Genomic DNA, 27,396 nt, shown 5'->3' with positions numbered 1-27,396 from the left:
TAATTTCCACCTGTTGTCTATTCCATTTGCACAACATCATGTGAAATTTATTGTCAATCAGTGATGCTTCCTAAGTGGACAGTTTGATTTCACAGAAGTGTGATTGACTTGGAGTTACATTGTGTTGTTTAAGTGTTCCCTATATTTTTTTGAGCAGTGTATTTTTCGTAAGTCAAAATCAAGTGTGAAATTTCTAAGTGGAAATTACAAACTTCAGAAGTCTTTTTAAACCTCAAATACACTACAAGTTCTCCTGCAACAGGGTGATCAAATTAAGATCCTATATCTGTATATACTGTAGTTGACAGTTGATTCTCACTCATAACGGTATCAATGCAAAATATGATGTATCTTCATGTTTGTACCTCGATTCTATCTCTCCCTTATGCATCTCCACTTCTCCCTTATGCGTACATCTCAAGGCCTTTTCTCTCCATCCCCTTATCCATCTGTCTTTTCTCCCTCTCTCTTTCTGCCAGAGGAACATTGTTACACATTGTAAACTTTACTCACCGAACGACACCCGGCAGTATAGGGTTTCACAGGCAGACTTTGTATGTGAACCGCTCTGGCAATTAGTAGAGGATAGACTTACAGCGTACCCACTGCACAAAGGAAGGACAGGCCCAATTCCACAAGCCTCTGTCCCTGTTCTGTTCCTCTGCCCCTTTCCATCTGTCAGTCCCACAGGACAGGGTGTGTGTGTGTGTGTGTGTGTGTGTGTGTGTGTGTGTGTGTGTGTGTGTGTGTGTGTGTGTGTGTGTGTGTGTGTGTAGACGGTTCGTGTGTGTGTGTGTTTGTGTGTGTTGTAGGAGGTTTGTGTGTGTATCTTTGCATGTGGCAGAGGATTTGTGTGTCTCTGTGTCAGAAGGTGTGTCAGCCATGTGACATTGCATGTACGTGTGTATGAATACAGAGCAGAGGTCAGGGGTTTCTGTGATGCGCTTACTTACATCACCCTGTCATTATCCTTATCCCTTGTACCTTGTTACACTGTCATTGTCACGGACTTGTTATTATGTAGCACAAGACAGAATGTAGCACACACTGCTTTAATAACGCTGACATAGTGCTTGGTTGACATAGTGCTTGGTTGACATAGTGCTTGGTTGACATAGTGCTTGGTCTGTTCAGTAACACTACTGACATCATGGCTATTTCACATTAATTGCATAGTAATATCTCAGAGTGTTTTTTTAAATAACACAATAGGGACGGTTCCTTATTCCATTTCTGTAATAAAATGCTAGTACGCAATTACATAACTTTTGCTGTATCATTAATTTCAGCGTTATTATAGATATTATTGTACATCTGATGCTCAAATGCAAATCAAACTTCGATTCATGATTGGAGTATGGGGTAACTGATCCTGATCTGTGATTAAGGGCAACTTCTATCTTCTACGTACCTACTAGCGAAGGTAGAATCAATGTTTCCCTGCCCTTTACTGCCCCCAAGTGGAAGGGTGGAGGTACACCTGGATGCATCAGAAGTCAAGAGTTAGCCATTGATTGACATGACTAATGAGTATGAGGTAACTCTGCATCTTAATAATCTCTCCTTTCTCCAGAAGTGTGCACTTGTTCACATCCCTTCATGGATTTATGAGGAAATGACTGGTATATGGAAACTCCCTCTAGCGTGCCTACTCCAATACATTACTTTTAAATTTGTCGGGAGTAGTGATCAAGTGCACACTTCAGGTGGAAGGAGAGAATATTGGGACGAAACCTCACTCCCACTCTCTTTCAACTGTGTCTTACTGCTAGCTCAATTCTCTCTCTAAATCATTCTCTCACTTTGTCTCCCTCCCTCCAAAGCCTGCTCTCACTCTCTATGGTAATGATTATAGTGACAATAAACATTTATTTGTGTATTATCAGCCCAAAGTTCTTTCCAAATGAGCACTTAAAAGAACCAAAACAAGGGAAAGCTAGTGGCTGTAATGCAGCTGATCAGGAGCTAGTAGTCTATCACTAGACGCTGACCTTGAGGAACAACTCAACTTAGGAATTCAGCGAGGGAGAAGAAAAGAAGCATAAAGAGAACTAGAAATAGAGAGAGTGAGGGAGAGAGAGTAAGGAGCAAGCGAGGGGACTCAGAGATCCAAGCTGTTTTATTAATCTGCCAATTTTCTCAGATGACGCAAGGACTGGGATTTTGCCTATTCTTTGTCTCTCTCTCTACCGCTCCATCCTTTCCTCCCTTCATTGTGTCTCTCCCGATGCCTTGCTCTGGTTGGATGGGAGACGACACACAGCAGGTAGGACTGACTTTACCTCCCTTCTCTTCGTTCCTTCTATCCCTTAACCTATCCTCCCTCTCATCTTTCTCATCTTCTGAGTGATGTTCTGGACATTTCTTTCATGTTCGTCTCAAATCCTCCCCCACCCATGTGCATAGGATTCACCAGGAATGTAGTTATACTACCATTGTCAGTGCTATTTTTCATTTACTGAATTGCTATGAATTTGGAGTCCATGTGCTCATGTCACTTTCGCTCTGTTTCCCTCAGTCAGAATGTGCTGCACATTGACTGTCTTTATATCCTGGTACTGCTACCAGTTTGTCTGTGGTGATGTGTGTATATAGGTGTAGATGTGTGTATATAGGTGTAGGTGTGTGTACATAGGTGTAGGTGTGTGTGTACATCGTTCATCTTCATTCGATTTTATGGAATGTTCTGTACCATCATTTTTTTCCACTGGAGTGTAGTTAGTGGTAATGGTTTGATGGTAATGGTTCGATATTAACAGTGCTATGGAACCTCAGAAACTGCTGACTATATGACTATTTACATTCCAATGAAGTGCTTTCCCAGCTGGTGAGTGAGAACAAAAGAGAACCAAGGCCGAGTTTGCGTTTTGCGTTTGGAGAAAAAAATTGAGAATTTTCAAAGGATATTTTTGGCAGAAGGAGAGGATGGATATACTGTTCTGGAGGATTGGGAAGAACTAGAACTAGGTTCTGCTGGAGGAATTGCATTCCAATGACAGATCGAAAGGAAAGAGGAAAGAGAGAGTATGAGGGAGGATTTATAAATAGCAGAGCTTTAGAAGGGTGAAGAGAGCAGATGTGATAGACAGTCTGTGCTTAAAGAGTTCAAACAACAGATTAATACAGTCAGATTACAGTCCGAGAGAGAGGAATGCTGCCACACACACACACACACACACACACACACACACACACACAGACAGATGCACGCACACACACTGATGAACAGTCAATGAAAAATAAACAAGCTCCCTATTTCTTCTCTCTGTCATGGTCTATTGACTCCAGAGTTTGTCACTGAGGTTAAAGTGGAGTTTTTCTACTGATCGACGACCAAATCTGTTAACGTTGAGCCTGAGGGTTAATACACTACATACAAACCCACTACATCCATTTTCTCTATATGGTCTGAATATGCCCTTAGCACGTGTGTGTGGGCGTATGTGCATATGCTGAATGAGTAAACTCCTTGAACCTAGAATAAACATTTCTGAGGTGAGATTATGTGTGATGCCTGCCTGCCTGCATGCCTGTGTGCGCATGTGTGTGTGCTGCACACATTATTCAGTGTATGTGTGTATTTTAAAAATTGTATTTATTTTGTATTACTGCACTGTTGGAGCTAGAAACACAAGCAAACTTTATTTGTCACATGCGCCGAATACAACAAGTGTAGACCTTACCGTGAAATGCTTATTTATAAGCCCTTAACCAACAGTGCAGTTCAAGAAGAGTTAAGAAAATATTTCCCAAATAAACTAAAGTAAAAAATAATAAAAAGTAACACAATAAAATAACAATAACGAGGCTATATACAGGGGGTACCGGTACCGAGTCAGTGTGGGGTACAGGTTAGAGGTCATTTGTACATGTAGGTAGGAGTGAACTGACTATGCATAGATAATAAACACTTGGACTTGGAGCTCCAGTATCGCTTGGAGTGCGGTAGCAGAGAAAACAGTCCATGACTTGGGTGACTGGAGTCTTTGACAATTTTATGGTCTTTCCTCTGACACTGCCAATTATATAGGTCATGGATTGCAGGAAGCTTGGTCCCAGCAATGTACTGGGCCGTACGCACTACCCTCTGTAGCGCCTTACAATCAGATGCCGAGCAGTTGCCATACCATGCAGTGATGCAACCAGTGCTCTCAATGTCTCGGAGTGATCGGATAGATAGATTGATAGATTGATAGATTGTTGGTGATGTGGACACTAAGGAATGGGAAACTCTCGACCTGCTCCACTACAGCCCCGTTGATGTTAATGGGGGCCTGTTTGGCCTGCCTTTTCCTGTAGTCCACGATCAGCTCCTTTGTCTTGCTCACGTTGATGGAGAGGTTGTTGTCCTGGCACCACACTGCCAGGTCTCTGACCTCCTCCCTGTAGGCTGTCTCATTGTTGTCGGTGATCAGGCCTACCACTGTTGTGTCGTCAGCAAACTTAATGATGGGGTTGGAGTCGTGTTTGGCCACGCAGTCATGGGTGAACAGGGAGTACAGGAGGAGACTAAGTACACACCCCTGGGGGGGCCCAGTGTTAACGATCAGCGTGGCAGATGTGTTGTTGCCAACCCTTACTACCTGGGGGCAGCCCGTCAGGAAGTCCAGGATCCAGTTGCAGAGGGAGGTGTTTTGTCCCAGGGTCCTTAGCTTAGTGATGAGCTTCATGGGCTCTATGGTGTTGAACGCTGAGTTGTAGTCAATGAACAGCATTCTCACATAGGTGTTCCTTTTGTCCAGGTGGGAAAGGACAGTGTGGAGTGTGATTGAGATTGCGTCATCTTTGTATCTGTTGGGGCGGTATGCAAATTGGAGTGGGTCTAGGGTATCTGGGAGGATGCTGTTGATGTGAGCCATGACCAGCCTTTCAAAGCACTTCAAGGCTACTGACGTGAGTGCTATGGGCGGTAATCATTTTGACAGGTTACCTTCGCTTCCTTGGGCACAGGGACTATGGTGGTCTGCTTGAAACATGTAGGTATAACAGACTCAGTCAGGGAGAGGTTGAAAATGTCAGTGAAGACACTTGCCAGTTGGTCAGCTCATGCTCGGGGTACACGTCCTGGTAATCCATCTGGCCCCGCGGCTTTGTGAATGTTGACCTGTTAAAGGTCTTGCTCACATCGGCTACCGAGAGCGTTATCACACAGTCGAGCATAAAAGGCATTTAGCTCGTCTGGTAGGCTCACGTCTGGGTTTCCCTTTCTAGTTCGTAATAGTTTTCAAGCACTGCCACATCCGACGAACATCAGAGCCAGTGTAGTAGGATTCAATCTTAAACCTGTATTGATCCTTGCGATAACATCTGCAAATCTGTGTATGCGACCAATAAACTTAGATTTTATGTTTCTGTATGGACTTGTTAACCTATACATATCAGTGCAGTGTTGTAGTAGTGTCCAGTTGAAAGTTTCATGACCCCCTCCCTTGTTCTCTCTGGAAGAAGACGGGGATATGGGATTATATCTCTTTCCCTGCAAAAATTGAGGAACCAGGCTATGAGGGGTGGCCAGTCCTCTTCTGGCTGTGCCGGGTGGAGATTATAACAGAACATGGCCAAGATGTTCAAATGTTCATAAATGACCAGCATGGTCCAATAATAATAAGGCAGAACAGTTGAAACTGGAGCAGCAGCACGGCCAGGTGGACTGGGGACAGCAAGGAGTCATCATGTCAGGTAGTCCTGAGGCATGGTCCTAGGGCTCAGGTCCTCCGAGAGAGAGAAAGAAAGAGAGAAAGAGAGAATTAGAGAGAGCATACTTAAATTCACACAGGACACCGGATAAGACAGGAGAAGTACTCCAGATATAACAAACTGACCCTAGCTCCCCGACACATAAACTACTGCAGCATAAATACTGGAGGCTGAGACAGGAGGGGTCAGGAGACACTGTGGCCCCATCCGATGATACCCCCGGACAGGGCCAAACAGGAAGGATATAACCCCACCCACTGTTAATGCGAGAGTAGCAAAATGCTTGTGCTTCTAGTTCCGACAATGCAGTAATAACCAACGAGTAATCTAACCTAACAATTTCACAACAACTACCTTATACACACAATTGTAAAGGGATGAAGAATATGTACATAAAAATATATGAATGAGTGATGGTACAGAACGGCATAGGCAAGATGCAGTAGATGGTATCGAGTACAGTATATACATATGAAATGAGTAATGTAGGGTATGTAAACATGTAAAAATGGCATTGTTTAAAGTGGCTAGTGATACATGTATTACATAAAGATGGCAAGATGCAGCAGATGGTATAGAGTACAGTATATACATATGAGATGAGTAATGTAGGGTATGTAAACATTATATTAAGTGGCATTTTTTAAAGTGGCTAGTGATAAAAAAAATTACATCAATTTTTCCATTATTAAAGTGGCTGGAGTTGAGTCAGTATGTTGGCAGCAGCCACTCAATTTTAGTGGTGGCTGTTTAACAGTCTGATGGCCTTGAGATAGAAGCTATTTTTCAGTCTCTCGGTCCCTGCTTTGATGCACCTGTACTGACCTCGCCTTCTGGATGATAGCGGGGTGAACATGCAGTGGCTCGGTGGATGTTGTCCTTGATGATCTTTATGGCCTTCCTGTGACATCGGGTGGTATAGATGTCCTGGAGGGCAGGTAGTTTGCCCCAGGTGATGCGTTGTGCAGACCTCACTACCCTCTGGAGAGCATTACGGTTGTGGGCGGAGCAGTTGCCGTACCAGGTGGTGGTTTGTGAGTGCTTTTGGTGACAAGCCAAATTTCTTCAGCCTCCTGAGGTTGAAGAGGCGCTGCTGCGCCTTCTTCACCATGCTGTCTGTGTGGGTGGACCAACTCAGTTTGTCCGTGATGTGTACGCCGAGGAACTTAAAACTTACTACCCTCTCCACTACCGTCCCGTCGATGTGGAAAGGGGGGTGCTCCCTCTGCTGTTTCCTGAAGTCCACGATCATCTCCTTTGTTTTGTTGACGTTGAGTGTGAGGTTATTTTCCTGACACCACACTCCGAGGGCCCTCACCTTCTCCCTGTAGGCCGTCTCGTCGTTGTTGGTAATCAAGCCTACCACTGTAGTGTCGTCTGCAAACTTGATGATTGAGTTGGAGGCGTGCATGGCCATGCAGTCGTGGGTGAACAGGGAGTACAGGAGAGGGCTCAGAACACACCCTTGTGGGGCCCCAGTGTTGAGGATCAGCGGGGTGGAGATGTTGTTACCTACCCTCACCACCTGGGGGCGGCCCGTCAGGAAGTCCAGTACCCAGTTGCACAGGGCGGGGTCGAGACCCAGGGTGATGACGAGTTTGGAGGATACTATGGCGTTAAATGCTGAGCTGTAGTCGATGAACAGCACTCTCACATAGGTATTCCTCTTGTCCAGATGGGTTAGGGCAGTGTGCAGTGTGGTTGCGATTGCGTCGTCTGTTGACCTATTGGGGCGGTAAGCAAATTGGAGTGGGTCTAGGGTGGCAGGTAGGGTGGAGGTGATATGGTCCTTGACTAGTCTCTCAAAGCACTTCATGATGACGGAAGTGAGTGCTACGGGGCGGTAGTCATTTAGCTCAGTTACCTTAGCTTTCTTGGGAACAGGAACAATGGTGGCCCTCTTGAAGCATGTGGGAACAGCAGACTGGGATAGGGATTGATTGAATATGTCCGTAAACACACCAGCGAGATGGTCTGTGTATGCTCTGAGGATGCGGCTGGGGATGCTCTCTGGGCCTGCAGCCTTGCGAGGGTTAACACGTTTAAATGTTTTACTCACGTCGGCTGCAGTGAAGGAGAGTCCGCAGGTTTTGGTAGCGGGCCGTGTCAGTGGCACTGTATTGTCCTCAAAGCTAGCAAAGATGTTGTTTACACTGTTTGTATTCGGTCATGTTTCCGGTCACCTTGCCCTGGTGAAAAGTAGTGGTTCACGCTTTCAGTTTCGCTGCCATCAAGCCACAGTTTCTGGTTTGGGAATGTTTTAATAGTTGCTGTGGGTACAACATCGCCGATGCACTTGATCGGCGAAGCAAGACATCCTGGTCCGCTCGCTTACCGAATCAGCGTATTCGTCAATGTTGTTGTTTGACGCAATGCGGAACATATCCCAATCCACGTGATCAAAGCAGTCTTGAAGCGTGGAATCAGATTGGTCAGACCAGCATTGAACAGACCTGAGAGTGGGAGCTTCCTGTTTTAGTCTCTGTCTATAGGCAGGGAGTGAAAGTGACAGTGATAGATGCTGATCGTAATATTGACAGTGATAGATACTGATCATAATAGTGACAGTGACAGTGATAGATGCTGATCATCATAGTGACAGTGACAGTGATAGATACTGATCATCATAGTGACAGTGACTGTGATAGATACTGATCATCATAGTGACAGTGACTGTGATAGATGCTGATCATCATAGTGACAGTGACAGTGATAGATGCTGATCATCATAGTGACAGTGATAGATACTGATCATCATAGTGACAGTGACAGTGATAGATGCTGATCATCATAGTGACAGTGACCGTGATAGATGCTGATCATCATAGTGACAGTGACCGTGATAGATGCTGATCATCATAGTGACAGTGACCGTGATAGATACTGATCATCATAGTGACAGTGACAGTGATAGATGCTGATCATCATAGTGACAGTAATAGATACTTATCATCATAGTGACAGTGACAGTGATAGATGCTGATCATCATAGTGACAGTGACAGTGATAGATACTGATCATCATAGTGACAGTGACAGTGATAGATTCTGATCGTCATAGTGACCATGATAGATACTGATCGTCATAGTGACAGCAATAGATACTGATTGTCATAGTGACAGTGACAGTGATAGATGCTGATCATCATAGTGACAGTGACAGTGATCGATGCTGATCATCATAGTGACAGTGACAGTGATAGATGCTGATCGTAATAGTGACAGTGATAGATGCTGATTGTCATAGTGACAGTGATAGATGCTGATCGTAATAGTGACAGTGATAGATGCTGATCATCATAGTGACAGTGATAGATACTGATCATCATAGTGACAGTGATAGATACTGATCATCATAGTGACAGTGATAGATACTGATCATCATAGTGACAGTGACAGTGATAGATGCTGACCATCATAGTGACAGTGACAGTGATATATACTGATCATCATAGTGACAGTGATAGATACTGATCATCATAGTGACAGTGACAGTGATAGATGCTGATCATCATAGTGACAGTGACAGTGATAGATGCAGATCATCATAGTGACAGTGATAGATACTGATCATCATAGTGACAGTGATAGATGCTGATCATCATAGTGACAGTGACAGTGATAGATGCTGATCATAATAGTGACAGTGACAGTGATAGATACTGATCATCATAGTGACAGTGACAGTGATAGATGCTGATCATCATAGTGACTTTGACAGTGATAGATGCAGATCATCATAGTGACAGTGATAGATACTCATCATCATAGTGACAGTGACAGTGATAGATGCTGATCATCATAGTGACAGTGACAGTGATAGATGCTGATCATCATAGTGACAGTGACCGTGATAGATGCTGATCATCATAGTGACAGTGACAGTGATAGATGCTGATCATCATAGTGACAGTGACAGTGATAGATGCTGATCATCATAGTGACAGTGACAGTGATAGATGCTGATCATCATAGTGACAGTCACAGTGATAGATACTGATCATCATAGTGACAGTGACAGTGATAGATTCTGATCGTCATAGTGACCATGATAGATACTGATCGTCATAGTGACAGTGATAGATACTGATTGTGATAGTGACAGTGACAGTGATAGATGCTGATCGTAATAGTGACAGTGACAGTGATAGATACTGATCATCATAGTGACAGTGACAGTGATAGATTGATCGTCATAGTGAACATGATAGATACTGATCGTCATAGTGAAAGTGATAGTCATATTGATAGTGATCGTGATGCTGATAGTGATACTGATAGTGATTGTGAGAGAGATCATAACATAGGTAGTTTGTTTTCAGAACCAATGTTAATATGTGCATTGATAACTCAGCGATATTGGATTACATGCTATGGTGATGTAAATCTCTCCTCCTAAGAGAGAGAGAAGAGAGAGAGATTAGCTGTCCTGACTAGATTGGCATGACCATTCAGGGGATGTGAGTATCTCTGGAATCTGGATGCATGGAACTAGTTTCACTCTGGTCTTCTTGCTGATCCAGGAGAGCTCAACATGGCACGACACGTAAAGAAAATCACCCCTGCCAGTAACACCCCTGCCAGTAAGGATTACAGCTTTCTCCTCCCGTTGAGACTTGCTGTCTTTGAAGTATCCTCCTTCATCCCTGGTGCTTTATGTTCATTTCTAACACATGTTTCTGTTCTGAGTGTTTCCCTAAAGCCTTTTCCTGAGGAATACTGTAGCTTTCTCTGAGAAGTATTCCTTTGAACATACTTTTGAACCTACCTGCCATGGTTGTAATATCTCTGTCATGTTTGACCAAATCCTGGATTTACCGTAAGGGCTCTGACTTAACAGTGTACACCCATTGACTGTCAGCTTTTATGTATATAGTATCTTGTAAAAGATTGACAATCATATAGCTAGCAAGCCTGCATTCAAGATACTGTTCTGGGTGCTGAGATTATGATGAACATATAACTAAGCACATTACTCATCTGTGATATGATGTAACATAAACTAATACGACAAGTCCCTATGGCTAGCTCTGGTCCAGGGCTACATGTGGACTATCTTCTCTGTCAGTCTATTGGAGGCTAGCTCTGGTCCAGGGCTACATGTGGACTACCTTCTCTGTCAGTCTATTGGAGGCTAGCTCTGGTACAGGGCTACATGTGGACTACCTTCTCTGTCAGTCTATTGGAGGCTAGCTCTGGTCCAGGGCTACATGTGGACTATCTTCTCTGTCAGTCTATTGGAGGCTAGCTCTGGTCCAGGGCTACATGTGGACTACCTTCTCTGTCAGTCTATTGGAGGCTAGCTCTGGTCCAGGGCTACATGTGGACTACCTTCTCTGTCAGTCTATTGGAGGCTAGCTCTGGTCCAGGGCTACATGTGGACTACCTTCTCTGTCAGTCTATTGGAGGCTAGCTCTGGTCCAGGGCTACATGTGGACTATCTTCTCTGTCAGTCTACTGGAGGCTAGCTCTGGTCCAGGGCTACATGTGGACTATCTTCTCTGTCAGTCTATTGGAGGCTAGCTCTGGTCCAGGGCTACATGTGGACTATCTTCTCTGTCAGTCTATTGGAGGCTAGCTCTGGTCCAGGGCTACATGTGGACTATCTTCTCTGTCAGTCTATTGGAGGCTAGCTCTGGTCCAGGGATACATGTGGACTTTCTTCCGTGTTGGTCTGTTTGAGCCCACTGTTCAGGCCATTCCTACATTTCCTAGAGACGGAAAATAATCCCTTAGTCTAGGGAAGAAAATGGATTTGCAACACGGCTACAGCAGGCTACAGGTCATTGAGCATGTCATTGCAATTTATGCACTGTTCAATCTTCAGGATATATCCTCATTACATGATGCAGGATGCATCCTGACGTTTGGTAGGACAGTGGGTCAGGCATAGAGATCTTATTCAATTCCTACTTTATATGTCATTCTATGGGGTTGGGTCCTCTGTCTGACCTCCTCCAAGGTCTTAATACCCATCCTAAGAGCTGTAGACCTGGGCTGTAGACTTGGCACTGCCATCCTACTGAACAAAGTATTGGCAATAAGGTATGTGTCCCAAATGGCACCCTTTCCCTTTATAGTGCACTACTTTTGGCCAGAGCCCTATGGGCCTGGCTCTACACTATATAAAGAAAAGATTGCTATTTGGGATGCACATAAACACTCTGTGTGTTCATTGGTCTACTCTGTGCATTTCTGATAGTACAGTGATTCTACAGTTCATCAGATCATGGTGGGGTGGTTTCTGACTCACACTCCAACAGTAGGACTGCTGGGTAATTGGAGTACAGTAAATTGTCTCCTGGATGTTTGTGAACATTGTTCTTAATGTTAAGAATGAAATGAATTTTGTAAAGAGGATTGGTACAGTAACAGAAACAGGGAGCCCCCTCCGCCTCTCCCCTTCCCCCCACCGCACAGTTCACAAGGGATTATATCGGTCTGCTATCGAAACTTGACAATAGATTCCCCTCCCCTCAATTTTTTTTGTTGCATTTGCTGGCAATCCCTCTTTATGCCCGGGCAGCAACTGCTGTTGGACTTTAAATGACAGATGAAGACAAGCTGATGAACAGAGCAGGGAAAGAGAGCATGATGGAGAGAAGTGAGGTCAAAGGGTGAGGTCCATAGAGAGTGGAGGAGGTAAAGAAGGAAGGAGAGAGGGAATAGAAGGAGGTTAGACTAGACTGGTCTACGTGCATTTTGGTGAGGGTTTTCTCTATTCTTCCTCATGCAGAAATGCCATCTGCATGGCTGATGAATTATAATCATGTGCGATTGTCCAGCGGAGGCTCTCTGTTTGTAAATGTGCCACTCAGGTTCCTGACGCTGACTTCACACACCGCCATGTTGCTCTCCAGATGTGTTTATCTCTGGTGGGAGTGGGATTCATCATCCCTCTTTACACTCTGTTGGAGCTGGTGCTGCTGGTCACTGCATTGGAACACTGGAACAGACAGACTAGGCAGACTGAGTAGTTATTAGTTGAATATTATTATAATGTATCAAACCTGATCAGATTTACATTGCTTACATAATATTGGTGCTTTTATGTAAAGGTCTTATTTGGATTGCATGTCCACCTATTGTTTTGACGATGTTTGAACCTGTCAGGTCTGATATCTGATGTTAGGCTGGATGTTCCTTCTCTGGTAGAAGTGGGGGGTTTGGTTTAGGTTGTGATGTGGGGGTGACTTCGGTGATTCTCTGGTTGACTTGAATAGAATTGTGCACCATCACTCACATTGTCAGATTATCGTTGATCATTCCTATGACATGACTCTCAGATGATTGTCAGAGTGCTTTCTTACTCCGTCTCCCTCCGTCTCTCTCTGTCTCTCTCCGTCTCTCCCCGTCTCTCTCCGTCTCTCTCCGTCTCTCTCCGTCTCTCTCCTTCTCTCCCCGTCTCTCTCCGTCTCTCTCCGTCTCTCTCCCAACTGTTTTCCATCCATCTTTCTCCACCTCCATATCCTGTATTATTCAGGCTGTGGGTACATTCCTTCTCAATGTAATGACATTTATCAGACCTTAACCTGACTGATCTGTCAGATCTATGTTACTCATGTTAGTCAACAGCACCCAACGGTTTCGGTCTTTCCTTGGTATGGTGATGGTGTTAAACTGGTCTGAAAACAACTCCTCGCCTCTTCCCCCTCTGTCTTTGCAGATCTCAAGGAACCAGGTGTAAGACAACAATATGGTGTACGTTTCCCCAAGCCAATAGAAAGGCTAAGGGGAGCCAGTGTGATGCTTACACCAGAGGAAGAGGCATGGGGCTGTTTTCTGACCAGGCAGATGTGTTGTCACACCTCCCTCTCTCACTGTCTCCCTCTCTACCACAGACAGGATGACAAATCAGCAGCCAGTCCACCAGTCTAACAAGGCCCATTATGATGAGGCACCCATTGTTGGAGCTGGAGTGTTGGACTTGTTGGAACCCAAACTTCCCAATAGTTTCTTGGGAACCTATTGTGGCTTCCTCATCCGAAACTCACTGCTCGTCCTCACTATACTGGGTAGGTGCCTACCTCGCTTCATGGTGGTCAACTGTCAGGAAATCAATTATTTCATCGCTTTCAGTGGTTATAAAGTGCTACGCTGCATTTCAGCTTTCTGTATTACCTGCGCTAGCGCACTATTTTATATATATAAAATGTTATTAAATGTTTTATTAGCCCATCCCCCTCTTCGGATGACAATAACAAACTTTCTCTCTTATTTTTTTTACAGCCTTCTCACACACATTTTACACACATGGCACTTCTCTCTAAGTTTTCTTCACAGTAGTTACATATAAAGAACATAGTTCGTACATACAGTGCATTCAGAAAGTATAAAGACCCCTTACATTTTTTCCACATTTTGTTAAGTTAAAATTTATCTAAATTATATATTTTTCTCATCAATCTACAAATAAAACTCCATAATGTCAAAGCAAAAACACATTTTTAGACATTATTGCAAATGTATAAAAACAAAGAAATAGAAATATCACATTTACATAAGTATTCAGGTACTATACTCAGTACTTTGTTGAGGCACCTTTGGCAGCGATTACAGCCTCGAGTCTTCTTGGGTATGACCTGTATTTGGGAAGTTTCTCCCATTCTTCTCTGCAGATCCTCATGTTCTGTCAGGTTGGATGGTAGCGGCAATTTTCAGGTCTCCCTAGAGATGGTCAGTCGGGTTCAAGTCCAGGCTCTGGCTGGGCCACTCAAGGACATTCAGAAACGTGTCCCAAAGCCACTAGTGTGTTGTCTTGGCTGTGTGCTTAGGGTTGTTGTCCTGTTGAAAGGTAAACCTTCGCCCCAGTCTGAGGTCCTGAGCGCTCTGGAACAGGTTTTCATCAAGGATCTTTCTGTACTTTGCTCCGTTCATCTTTCCCTCATTCCTGACTAGTCTCCCAGTCCCTGCCGCTGAAAAACATCCCCACAGCATGATGCTGCCACCACCATGCTTCACAGTAGGGATGGTGCCAGGTTTCCTCCAGACGTGACGCTTGGCATTCAGGCCAAAGGGTTCAATCTTGGTTTAATCTAACCAGACCATCTTGTTTCTTATGGTCTGAGAGTCCTTTAGGTACCTTTTGGCAAACTCCAAGCAGTCTGTCATGTGCCTTTTACTGAGGAGTGGCTTCCGTCTGGCCAGTCTACCATAAAGGCCTGAGTGGTAGAGTGCTGCAGAGATGGTTGTCCTTCTGGAAGGTTCTCCCATCTCCACAAAGGAACTCTGGAGCTCTGTCAGAGTGACCATCGGGTTCTTGGTCACCTCTCTGACCAAGGCCCTTCTCCCCCGATTGCTCAGTTTGGCCAGACGGACAGCTCTAGGAGTCTTAGTGGTTCCAAACTTCTTCCATTTAAGAATGATGGAAGCCACTGTGGTCTTGGGGACCTTCAATGCTGCAAAAATAAATTGGTACCCTTCCCCATATCTGTGCCTCGACACTGTCCTGTCTCGGAGCTCTACGGAAAATTCCTTCAACCTCATGGCTTGGTTTACGCTCTGACATGTACTGTCAACTGTGGGACCTTATATAGACAGGTGTGTGCCTTTCCAAATCATGTCCAATCAATTGAATTTACCACAGTTGGACTCCAATCTAGTTTTCACTTTGTCATTATGGGGTTTTGTGTGTAGATTAATGAGGATTTTTATTTTTAATCCATTTTAGAAAAAGGCTGTAACGCAACAAAGTGTGGAAAAGGTCAAGGGGTCTGAATACTTTCCTAATGCACTGTACACATCACTTTCTTGTTGGCACTAGTGTACTTACTGTAAATCCCCCTGGAATGGAAATGAAATCCAATGAGTCAGACGCTGTGATTATAAACCCTCTCGAAATGCTCTTCTGAAGCGTTTCACTGGAATCTCTTCTCTCTGCGCTCTCACGGAAGCTGTAAGGGTGACAGAGGCAACCATTGTGTGGCTGTTGTGCTTACTCCTCTCCTCTGTGAACTGTAACAGGTGTAATAGCGGGGTCGCTGTTTGGGATGCTGCTGCGGTATGTTTCTATTACAGACCCCAACACCCTGATGCTGGTGTCCTTTCCTGGAGACATCCTCATGAGGATGCTGAAGATGCTCATTTTGCCCCTCATCATCTCCAGCCTCATCACAGGTACACTGTTGTAATACACACACACACACACACACACACACACACACACACACACACACACACACACACACACACACACACACACACACACACACACACAAACAGTATTATACAGCTAACCTTGTGGGGACACACAATTCCATCCCATTCAAAATCCTATTTTCCTTAACCCATAACCCTAAACCTAAACCTAACTCTAACTCTAACCAGTACTCTTACCCTTACCCTAACCATAACCCTAATCTTAACCATAACCCTAACCTTAACCATAACCCTAACCCTAACCCTAACCTTAACCATAACCATAACCCTAACCTTAACCTTAACCATAACCATAACCCTAACCTTAACCATAACCATAACCCTAACCTTAACCCAAAAACCTTAATGTTAAACCTTACCCTAACTCCTAATTCTAACCCTAAAACTAACCCTAGCCCCAAATCCTTAATGTAATTCTAACCATAGCACTAATTATAACCTTAACCCTAAACCCCCTAGAAATAGCATTTGACCTCGTGCGGACTAACAGAATGTCCCCAGGTGGACAAATTTGTGTTTGTTTACTACTCCTGTTGGGACTTCTGGTTCCCACAAGAATAGTTAAACACGTCCACACACACACACACACACACACACACACACACACACACACACACACACACACACACACACACACACACACACACACACACACACACACACACACACACACACACACACACACACACACACACACACACACATATTCAGGTGGAAGGTGCCCTGCTCATCAGCCTGTCTCTCTCCCTCCCAGGTCTGGCTGGTCTGGATGCTCGTTCCAGTGGGAGGATGGGCTCCAGGGCCATGGTCTACTACATGTCCACTACGGTCATAGCTGCCATCCTGGGGGTCATCCTGGTCCTGGGGATCCACCCGGGAAACCCCAAACTCAGGAGCAGTCAGGAGCAGGACACGGCCCCCAAGAACCAGGAGGTCAGCAGTGTGGACGCCTTCCTGGACCTCATCAGGAACCTGTTCCCTGAAAACCTGGTGCAGGCCTGCTTCCAACAGGTAGGACCCAGACCCAGAACTAGAACTGGACCCAGACGCAGAACTAAACCCTGACCCCATCAAACAATGGATGTTCAGTTGTTATTGTGAGATTTGGACCCTATCAAAGCCTGACTTTAATGACCAGCATTGGGAATGTGTGGCTTATGGGGCAATTGTGTCCAATTCGCAATTGATTGTTACAGAGCCTTCAGAAAGTATTACACCCCTTTACTTTCCCCACATTTTGTTGTGTTAAAAAGTGGGATTCAAATGGATTTCATTGTCTTTTTTTGTCAATGATCTACACTAAATACTCTGTAATGTCAAACTGGAAGAAAAATTCTAACATTTGTAATATTTGTGAAAAACACAACAGTAATATATCTTGATTAGAAAAGTACTCAACCCCATTACATGTTAGAGTCACCTTTGGCAGCGATTACAGGTCTGAGTCTTTCTGGGTAAGTCTGTAAGAGCTTTGGATTGTACAATATTTGCACATTATTCTTTTTAAAATTCTTCAAGCTCTGTCAAAATATAACTAGGCCACTCAGGAACATGCAATGTCATCTTGGTAAGCAACTCCAGTGTTAATTTGGCCTTGTGTTTTAGGTTATTATCCTGCTGAAAGGTGAGTTTGTCTCCCAGTGTCTGTTGGAAAGCAGACTGAACCAGGTTATCCTCTAAGACTTTGCCTGTGCTTAGCTCTATTCCGTTTTTCTTTTTATCCCCCCAAAAAAGTCATTGCCGATCACAAGCATACCCATAACATGATGCAGCCACCGCCATGCTTGAAAATACGAGTGATACTCAGTGATGTGTTCTGTTGGATTTTCCCCAAACATAAAACTTTGTATTCTGGACATAAAGGTAATTTCTTTGCAACATTTTTTTGTAGTTTTACTTTAGTGCCTTACTGCAAACAGGATGCATATTTTGGAATATTTGTATTCTGTACAGGCTTCCTTCTTTTCACTCTGTTGATTAGGTTAGTATTGTGGTGTAACTACAATGTTGTTGATCCATCCTCAGTGTTCTCCTATCACAGCTCATAAACTCTGTAACTGTTTTAAATAGGTGCCCCTCTTTGCGAGGCATTGGAAAACCTGATCTTTGTGGTTGAATCTGGGTCCATTGTGTGACTTATTAAGCAAATGTTGACTTTTTAATTTATTTAGGCTTGCCATAACAAAGGGGTTGAATACTTATTGACTCAACACATTTCAGCTTTTCATTTGTAATCAATATGTAAAAATTCCTCAAATATAATTCCACTTTGACATTATGTGGTATTGTTTGTATGCCAGTGACCAAAAATCTCTATTTAATCCATTTTAAATTCAAGCTGTAACACAACAACATGTGGAAGAAGTTAAGGGGAGCCAATACTTTGGAAGGGACTGTATATGTACAGACTAGTTCATAAAAAGGAATGGCTTATGTCATCACAGAAGTAGAGTTTTGCTTTAGAGTAGAGAAGACATTAGTACTATATAGGTAGAGAACATTGAACAGAACAACATGAATTGGGGTATTTACAGTACTATATAGACAACATTTTGACGGAAATGCAGCTGGAACCTTAAAGTCCAAGGCATTCCATATTATGATCCTTCCATTTCCCAGAAAATGACGACTTTGCAGAACCGCACATGTGAGTGGTGTTAGCTGTGCAGATCCTAATTCCCTCTCTTTATTCCAAGCTTTTGTTGTTGCATTGGACATTTGATGTCTCCCTCTGAACATCTTTCCCCTTGTATTGATCAATAGCTGTTCTTGTGTTGACATTTTCACTTGACATTTTCGGAATTTATCAGAGGCTGATATCCAGCGCGATTTACAGTTAATGTGTTTCGCTTAAGACAGCTAAGTGAGACAACCACAAATCGTAGTCTTAATGAGAACATTTTTCCTCTGGAGAAGTTATCAGCAAAGAGTGCTAGTAGGAAAAGACAAGTGCAGGTTTGAATTTTTTAATTTTTAGGGGCGAGGAGGGAGGGAATGAGACGGAAATGTCTTATTTAAGATACTCTTTGAAGAGGTAGGGTTTCAGACGTTTTGGAAGATGAGCAGGGACTCTACTGTCCTAGCATCAAGGGGACATGATCCTGTACCTAGGTGGCTGATCATAGGACAGAACAGGAGAGGACAGGAGAGGACAGGAGACTACAGGACAGGATAGGGCAGGACAAGACTGTGTGATTTACAAAGCAACGCTGCCTGGCAGATATGATTGCTGTTAATCCAAGCAGGTGGATCATTTTTAAGCGATAATCCAGGCCTCAATCATGTCGCAGCAGTTCCCTTGTGTTTTTTCTCTCTCTCTCCTTATTGCTCTCATTCTCTCTCTCTCCTTATCTCTCTCATTCTCTCTCTCTCCTTATCTCTCTCATTCTCTCTCTCTCCTTATCTCTCTCATTCTCTCTCTCTCCTTATCTCTCTCATTCTCTCTCTCTCCTTATCGCTCTCATTCTCTCTCTCTCCTTATCTCTCTCATTCTCTCTCACTCCTTAGCGCTCTCATTCTCTCTCACTCCTTATCGCTCTCATTCTCTCTCTCTCTCCTTATCGCTCTCATTCTCTCTCTCTCCTTATCTCTCTCATTCTCTCTCTCTCCTTATCGCTCTCATTCTCTCTCCTTATCTCTCTCATTCTCTCTCACTCCTTATCGCTCTCATTCTCTCTCTCCTTATCTCTCTCATTCTCTCTCTCTCTCCTTATCGCTCTCATTCTCTCTCACTCCTTATCGCTCTCATTCTCTCTCTCTCCTTATCGCTCTCATTCTCTCTCTCCTTATCGCTCTCATTCTCTCTCTCATTCTCTCTCTCTCCTTATCGCTCTCATTCTCTCTCACTCCTTATCGCTCTCATTCTCTCTCTCTCCTTATCTCTCTCATTCTCTCTCATTCTCTCTCTCTCCTTATCGCTCTCATTCTCTCTCTCTCCTTATCGCTCTCATTCTCTCTCATTCTCTCTCTCTCCTTATCACTCTCATTCTCTCTCATTCTCTCTCTCTCCTTATCACTCTCATTCTCTCTCTCTCCTTATCTCTCTCATTCTCTCTCTCTCCTTATCTCTCTCATTCTCTCTCTCTCTCCTTATCGCTCTCATTCTCTCTCTCTCCTTATCACGCTCATTCTCTCTCTGTCCTTATCTCTCTCATTCTCTCTCCCTCCTTATCTCTCTCATTCTCTCTCTCTCCTTATTAACTCTCATTCTCTCTCTCTCCTTATCTCTCTCATTCTCTCTCTCTCCTTATCGCTCTCATTTTCTCTCACTCCTTATCTCTCTCATTCTCTCTCTCTCATTCTCTCTCTCTCATTCTCTCTCTCTCATTCTCTCTCATTCTCTCTCACTCCTTATCTCTCTCATTCTCTCTCTCTCCTTATTAACTCTCATTCTCTCTCTCTCCTTATCGCTCTCATTCTCTCTCTCTCCTTATCTCTCTCATTCTCTCTCTCTCCTTATCTCTCTCATTCTCTCTCATTCTCTCTCTCTCCTTATCGCTCTCATTCTCTCTCTCTCCTTATCGCTCTCATTCTCTCTCATTCTCTCTCTCTCCTTATCGCTCTCATTCTCTCTCATTCTCTCTCTCTCCTTATCACTCTCATTCTCTCTCATACTCTCTCTCTCCGTATCGCTCTCATTCTCTCTCTCTCCTTATCGCTCTCATTCTCTCTCTCTCCTTATCTCTCTCATTCTCTCTCACTCCTTATCGCTCTCATTCTCTCTCTCTCTCCTTATCGCTCTCATTCTCTCTCTCCTTATCTCTCTCATTCTCTCTCTCTCCTTATCTCTCTCATTCTCTCTCTCTCATTCTCTCTCTCATTCTCTCTCTCTCCTTATCTCTCTCATTCTCTCTCACTCCTTATCTCTCTCATTCTCTCTCTCCTTATCTCTCTCATTCTCTCTCTCTCCTAATCGCTCTCATTCTCTCTCTCTCCTTATCGCTCTCATTCTCTCTCTCTCCTTATCCCTCTCATTCTCTCTCACTCCTTATCGCTCTCATTCTCTCTCTCTCCTTATCTCTCTCATTCTCTCTCACTCCTTATCGCTCTCATTCTCTCTCTCATTCTCTCTCTCTCCTTATCGCTCTCATTCTCTCTCACTCCTTATCGCTCTCATTCTCTCTCTCCTTATCTCTCTCATTCTCTCTCTCTCCTTATCTCTCTCATTCTCTCTCACTCCTTAGCGCTCAAATTCTCTCTCACTCCTTATCGCTCTCATTCTCTCTCTCTCTCCTTATCGCTCTCATTCTCTCTCTCTCCTTATCTCTCTCATTCTCTCTCTCTCCTTATCGCTCTCATTCTCTCTCCTTATCTCTCTCATTCTCTCTCACTCCTTATCGCTCTAATTTTCTCTCTCCTTATCTCTCTCATTCTCTCTCTCTCCTTATCGCTCTCATTCTCTCTCACTCCTTATCGCTCTCATTCTCTCTCTCTCCTTATCGCTCTCATTCTCTCTCTCCTTATCGCTCTCATTCTCTCTCTCATTCTCTCTCTCTCCTTATCGCTCTCATTCTCCTCTCACTCCTTATCGCTCTCATTCTCTCTCTCTCCTTATCTCTCTCATTCTCCTCTCATTCTCTCTCTCTCCTTATCGCTCTCATTCTCTCTCTCTCCTTATCGCTCTCATTCTCTCTCATTCTCTCTCTCTCCTTATCGCTCTCATTCTCTCTCATTCTCTCTCTCTCCTTATCACTCTCATTCTCTCTCATTCTCTCTCTCTCCTTATCACTCTCATTCTCTCTCTCTCCTTATCTCTCTCATTCTCTCTCTCTCCTTATTAACTCTCATTCTCTCTCTCTCCTTATCTCTCTCATTCTCTCTCTCTCCTTATCGCTCTCATTTCTCTCACTCCTTATCTCTCTCATTCTCTCTCTCTCATTCTCTCTCTCTCATTCTCTCTCTCTCATTCTCTCTCTCTCTCCTTATCGCTCTCATTCTCTCTCTCTCCTTATCACGCTCATTCTCTCTCTGTCCTTATCTCTCTCATTCTCTCTCCCTCCTTATCTCTCTCATTCTCTCTCTCTCCTTATTAACTCTCATTCTCTCTCTCTCCTTATCTCTCTCATTCTCTCTCTCTCCTTATCGCTCTCATTTTCTCTCACTCCTTATCTCTCTCATTCTCTCTCTCTCATTCTCTCATTCTCTCTCTCTCATTCTCTCTCATTCTCTCTCACTCCTTATCTCTCTCATTCTCTCTCTCTCCTTATTAACTCTCATTCTCTCTCTCTCCTTATCGCTCTCATTCTCTCTCTCTCCTTATCTCTCTCATTCTCTCTCTCTCCTTATCTCTCTCATTCTCTCTCATTCTCTCTCTCTCCTTATCGCTCTCATTCTCTCTCTCTCCTTATCGCTCTCATTCTCTCTCATTCTCTCTCTCTCCTTATCGCTCTCATTCTCTCTCATTCTCTCTCTCTCCTTATCACTCTCATTCTCTCTCATTCTCTCTCTCTCCGTATCACTCTCATTCTCTCTCTCTCCTTATCGCTCGTCATTCTCTCTCTCTCCTTATCTCTCTCATTCTCTCTCACTCCTTATCGCTCTCATTCTCTCTCTCTCCTTATCGCTCTCATTTCTCTCTCTCCTTATCTCTCTCATTCTCTCTCTCTCCTTATCTCTCTCATTCTCTCTCTCTCATCTCTCTCTCTCATTCTCTCTCTCTCCTTATCTCTTCTCATTCTCTCTCACTCCTTATCTCTCTCATTCTCTCTCTCTCATTCTCTCTCTCTCATTCTCTCTCTCTCATTCTCTCTCATTCTCTCTCACTCCTTATCTCTCTCATTCTCTCTCTCGCCTTATTAACTCTCATTCTCTCTCTCTCCTTATCGCTCTCATTCTCTCTCTCTCCTTATCTCTCTCATTCTCTCTCTCTCCTTATCTCTCTCATTCTCTCTCATTCTCTCTCTCTCCTTATCGCTCTCATTCTCTCTCTCTCCTTATCGCTCTCATTCTCTCTCATTCTCTCTCTCTCCTTATCGCTCTCATTCTCTCTCATTCTCTCTCTCTCCTTATCACTCTCATTCTCTTCATTCTCTCTCTCCATTCACTCTCATCTCTCTCTCCGTATCACTCTCATTCTCTCTCTCTCCCTTATCTCTCTCATTCTCTCTCTACTCCTTATCGCTCTCATTCTCTCTCACTCCTTATCGCTCTCATTCTCTCTCTCTCCTTATCGGCTCTCATTCTCTCTCTCCTTATCTCTCTCTCTCTCTCTTCCTTATCTCTCTCATTCTCTCTCTCTCTCATTCTCTCTCTCATTCTCTCTCTCTCCTTATCTCTCTCATTCTCTCTCACTCCTTATCTCTCTCATTCTCTCTCTCCTTATCTCTCTCATTCTCTCTCTCTCTAATCGCTCTCATTCTCTCTCTCTCCTTATCGCTCTCATTCTCTCTCTCTCCTTATCCCTCTCATTCTCTCACTCCTTATCGCTCTCATTCTCTCTCTCTCCTTATCTCTCTCATTCTCTCTCACTCCTTATCGCTCTCATTCTCTCTCTCATTCTCTCTCTCTCCTTATCGCTCTCATTCTCTCTCACTCCTTATCGCTCTCATTCTCTCTCTCCTTATCTCTCTCATTCTCTCTCTCTCCTTATCTCTCTCATTCTCTCTCTTCCTCTTCTCTCTCTCATTTCTCTCTCTCTCCATTTCTCTCTCATTCTCTCTCACTCCTTATCTCTCTCATTCTCTCTCTCCTTTATCCTCTCTCATTCTCTCTCCTCTCCTAATCGCTCTCATTCTCTCTCTCCTTATCTCCTCCTCTCTCTCCTATCTCTCTCCATTCTCTTCCTCCTTATCTCTCTCATTCTCTCTCTCCTTATCGCTCTCATTCTCTCTCTCTCCTTATCGCTCTCATTCTCTCTCTCCTTATCTCTCTATTCCTCTTCCTTACCTCTTCTCATTCTCGTCTCTTCTCTGCTCTCTCCTTATCGCTCTCATTTCCTCTCTCCTTAATCTCTCTCATCTCTCTCTCTCCTTATCTCTCTCATTCGCTCTCTCCTTATCTCTCTTCAATCTCTCTCTCTCCTTATCGGCCACGCATTCTCTCGCTCTCCTTATCTCTCTCTCTCTCCTTATCTCTCTCATTCTCTCTCTCCTTATCTCTCTCATTCTCTCTCTCCTTATCTCTCTCATTCTCTCTCTCTCCTTATCGCTCTCATTCTCTCTCTCTCCTTATCTCTCTCATTCTCTCTCTCCTTATCTCTCTCATCTCTCTCATTCTCTCTCTCTCCTTATCGCTCTCATTCTCTCTCTCTCCTTATCTCTCTCATTCTCTCTCTCTCCTTATCTCTCTCATTCGCTCTTCGCTCCTTATCTCTCTCATTCTCTCTCTCTCCTTATCTCTCTCATTCTCTCTCTCTCCTTATCTCTCTCATTCTCTCTCTCTCCTTATCTTTCTCTTCTCTCTCTCTCCTTATCTCTCTTCTTCCCTCTCTCCTTATCTCTCTCATTCTCTCTCATTCTATCTCTCTCCTTATCACTCTCATTCTCTCTCTCTCCTTATCGCTCTCATTCTCTCTCATTCTCTCTCCTCCTTATTGCTCTCATTCTCCTCATTCTCTCTCTCTCTTATCACTCATCTCTCTCATTCTCTCTCTCTCCTTATCACTCTCATTCTCTCTCTCTCCTTATCGCTCTCATTCTCTCTCTCTCCTTATCTCTCTCATTCTCTCTCTCTCCTTATCGCTCTCATTCTCTCTCTCTCCTTATCACTCTCATTCCCTCTTTCTCTCCTTATCTCTCTCATTCTCTCTCTCTCCTTATCTCTCTCATTCTCTCTCTCTCATTCTCTCTCACTCCTTATCTCTCTCATTCTCTCTCTCTCATTCTCTCTCATTCTCTCTCTCCTTATCACTCTCATTCTCTCTCTCTCCTTATCTTTCTCATTCTATCTCTCCTTATCTCTCATTCTCTCTCTCTCATTCTCTCTCATTCTCTCTCTCTCATTCTCTCTCATGCTCTCTCTCTCCTTATCTCTCTCATTCTCTCTCACTCCTTATCTCTCTCATTCTCTCTCTCTCCTTATCGCTCTCATTCTCTCTCACTGCTTATCGCTCTCATTCTCTATCTCCTTATCTCTCTCATTCTCTCTCATTCTCTCTCTCTCCTTATCGCTCTCATTCTCTCTCTCTCCTTATCTCTCTCATTCGCTCTCTCCTTATCTCTCTCATTCGCTCTCTCCTTATCTCTCTCATTCTCTCTCTCTCCTTATCGCTCTCATTCTCTCTCTCCTTATCTCTCTCATTCTCTCTCATTCTCTCTCTCTCCTTATCGCTCTCATTCTCTCTCTCTCCTTATCTCTCTCATTCTCTCTCTCTCCTTATCTCTCTCATTCTCTCTCTCTCCTTATCGCTCTCATTCTCTCTCTCTCCTTATCTCTCTCATTCTCTCTCTCTCCTTATCTCTCTCATTCTCTCTCTCTCCTTATCTCTCTCATTCTCTCTCTCTCCTTATCTCTCTCATTCTCTCTCTCTCCTTACGCTCTCATTCTCTCTCTCTCCTTATCGCTCTCATTCTCTCTCTCTCCTTATCTCTCTCATCTCTCTCTCTCCTTATCTCTCTCATTCTCTCTCTCCCTACATCTCTCTCATTCTCTCTCTCTCCTTATCTCTCTCTCTTCTCCTCTCTCTATCTCTCTCTCTCTCCTTATCTCTCTCATTCTCTCTCTCCTTATCTCTCTCATTCTCTCTCTCCTTATCTCTCTCATTCTCTCTCTCTCCTTATCGCTCTCATTCTCTCTCTCTCATTCTCTCTCTCCTTATCTCTCTCATTCTCTCTCTCTCCTCTATCCTTCCTTCTCCTTCTCTCTCATTCTCTCTCCTCCTTATCTCTCTCATTCTCTCTCTCTCATCTCTCTTTTCTCTCTTCTCCCATTCTCTTCTCTCTTCTCTCCTTATCACTCTCATTCTTCTCTCTCTCCTTATCTCTCTCATTCTATCTCTCCTTATCTCTCATTCTCTCTCTCTCATTCTCTCTCATTCTCTCTCTCTCATTCTCTCTCATTCTCTCTCTCTCCTTATCTCTCTCATTCTCTCTCACTCCTTATCTCTCTCATTCTCTCTCTCTCCTTATCGCTCTCATTCTCTCTCACTCCTTATCGCTCTCATTCTCTCTCTCCTTATCTCTCTCATTCTCTCTCATTCTCTCTCTCTCCTTATCGCTCTCATTCTCTCTCTCTCCTTATCTCTCTCATTCTCTCTCTCTCCTTATCTCTCTCATTCGCTCTCTCCTTATCTCTCTCATTCTCTCTCTCTCCTTATCTCTCTCATTCTCTCTCTCTCCTTATCTCTCTCATTCTCTCTCTCCTTATCTCTCTCATTCTCTCTCATTCTCTCTCTCTCCTTATCGCTCTCATTCTCTCTTCTCTCCTTATTCTCTCCTTCATTCTCTCTCTCTCCTTATCTCTCTCATTCTCTCTCTCTCCTTATCTCTCTCATTCTCTCTCTCTCCTTATCTCTCTCATTCTCTCTCTCTCCTTATCACTCTCATTCTCTCTCTCTCCTTAACTCTCTCATTCTCTCTCTCTCCTTATCGCTCTCATTCTCTCTCTCTCCTTCTCTCTCATTCTCTCTCACTCCTTATCGCTCTCATTCTCTCTCACTCCTTATCGCTCTCATTCTCTCTCTCTCCTTATCGCTCTCATTCTCTCTCTCTCCTTATCGCTCTCATTCTCTCTCTCTCCTTATCCCTCTCATTCTCTCTCACTCCTTATCGCTCTCATTCCTCTCTCTCTCTATCTTCTCTCATTCTCTCTCTCTCCTTATCGCTCCTCATTCTCTCTCTCTCCTCTCTCTTCATTCTCTCTCACTCCTTATTCGCTCTCATTCTCTCTCTCTCCTTATCGCTCTTCATTCTCTCTCTCTCTCCTATCGCTCTCATTCTCTCTCTCTCTACCTCTATCTCTCTCATTCTCTCTCTCCTTATCACTCTTCATTCTCTCTCTCTCCTTATCTCTCTCATCTCTCTCCACTCCTTATCTCTCTCATCTCCTCTCTCTCATTCTCTCTTCTCTCTTATCGCTCTCATTCTCTCTCACTCCTTATCGCTCTCATTCTCTCTCCTTCCTTATCTCTCTCATTCTCTCTCTCTCTCCTTATCGCTTCTCATCTCTCTCTCATTCTCTCTCTCTCTTATCGCTCTCATTCTCTCTCTCTCTCCTTATCGCTCTCATTCTTCTCTCATTCTCTCTCTCTCCTTATCACTCTCATTCTCTCTCATTCTCTCTCTCTCCTTATCTCTCTCATTCTCTCTCCTTATCTCTCTCATTCTCTCTCTCTCCTTATCTCTCTCATTCTCTCTTCTCTCCTTATCTCTCTCATTCTCTCTCTCTCCTTATCTCTCTCATTCCTCTCTCTCTCCTTATCTCTCTTATTCTCTCTCTCTCCTTATCTCTCTCATTCTCTCTCTCTCAATCTCTCTCTCATTCTCTCTCTCCTTATCTCTCTCATTCTCTCTCTCTCCTTATTCACTCTCATTCTCTCTCTCTCCTTATCACTCTCATTCTCTCTCATTCTCTCTCTCTCCTTATCTCTCTCATTCTCTCTCCTTCT

The 27,396-nt window shown here is 43.9% G+C and overlaps 1 protein-coding gene across 1 annotated transcript in view; it reads left to right on the top strand.

Moving 5' to 3' along the window:
* Positions 1-2,107: 2,107 nt before the first annotated feature.
* Positions 2,108-27,396, top strand: part of LOC116375918 (excitatory amino acid transporter 2) — a 38,518-nt gene continuing 13,229 nt past the window's right edge. The window contains exons 1-4 of the mRNA XM_031834736.1: positions 2,108-2,266; positions 13,538-13,711; positions 15,660-15,812; positions 16,609-16,866. Of these exons, the coding sequence (XP_031690596.1) occupies positions 13,543-13,711; positions 15,660-15,812; positions 16,609-16,866 (580 nt within the window). The 5' untranslated portion in view covers positions 2,108-2,266; positions 13,538-13,542. The remainder of the gene's footprint in view (positions 2,267-13,537; positions 13,712-15,659; positions 15,813-16,608; positions 16,867-27,396) is intronic.

Source organism: Oncorhynchus kisutch, linkage group LG10, assembly GCF_002021735.2.
Source record: "Oncorhynchus kisutch isolate 150728-3 linkage group LG10, Okis_V2, whole genome shotgun sequence".
NCBI classification, from domain to species: domain Eukaryota; kingdom Metazoa; phylum Chordata; class Actinopteri; order Salmoniformes; family Salmonidae; genus Oncorhynchus; species Oncorhynchus kisutch.
This window is presented reverse-complemented; position numbering and strand designations above follow the sequence as displayed.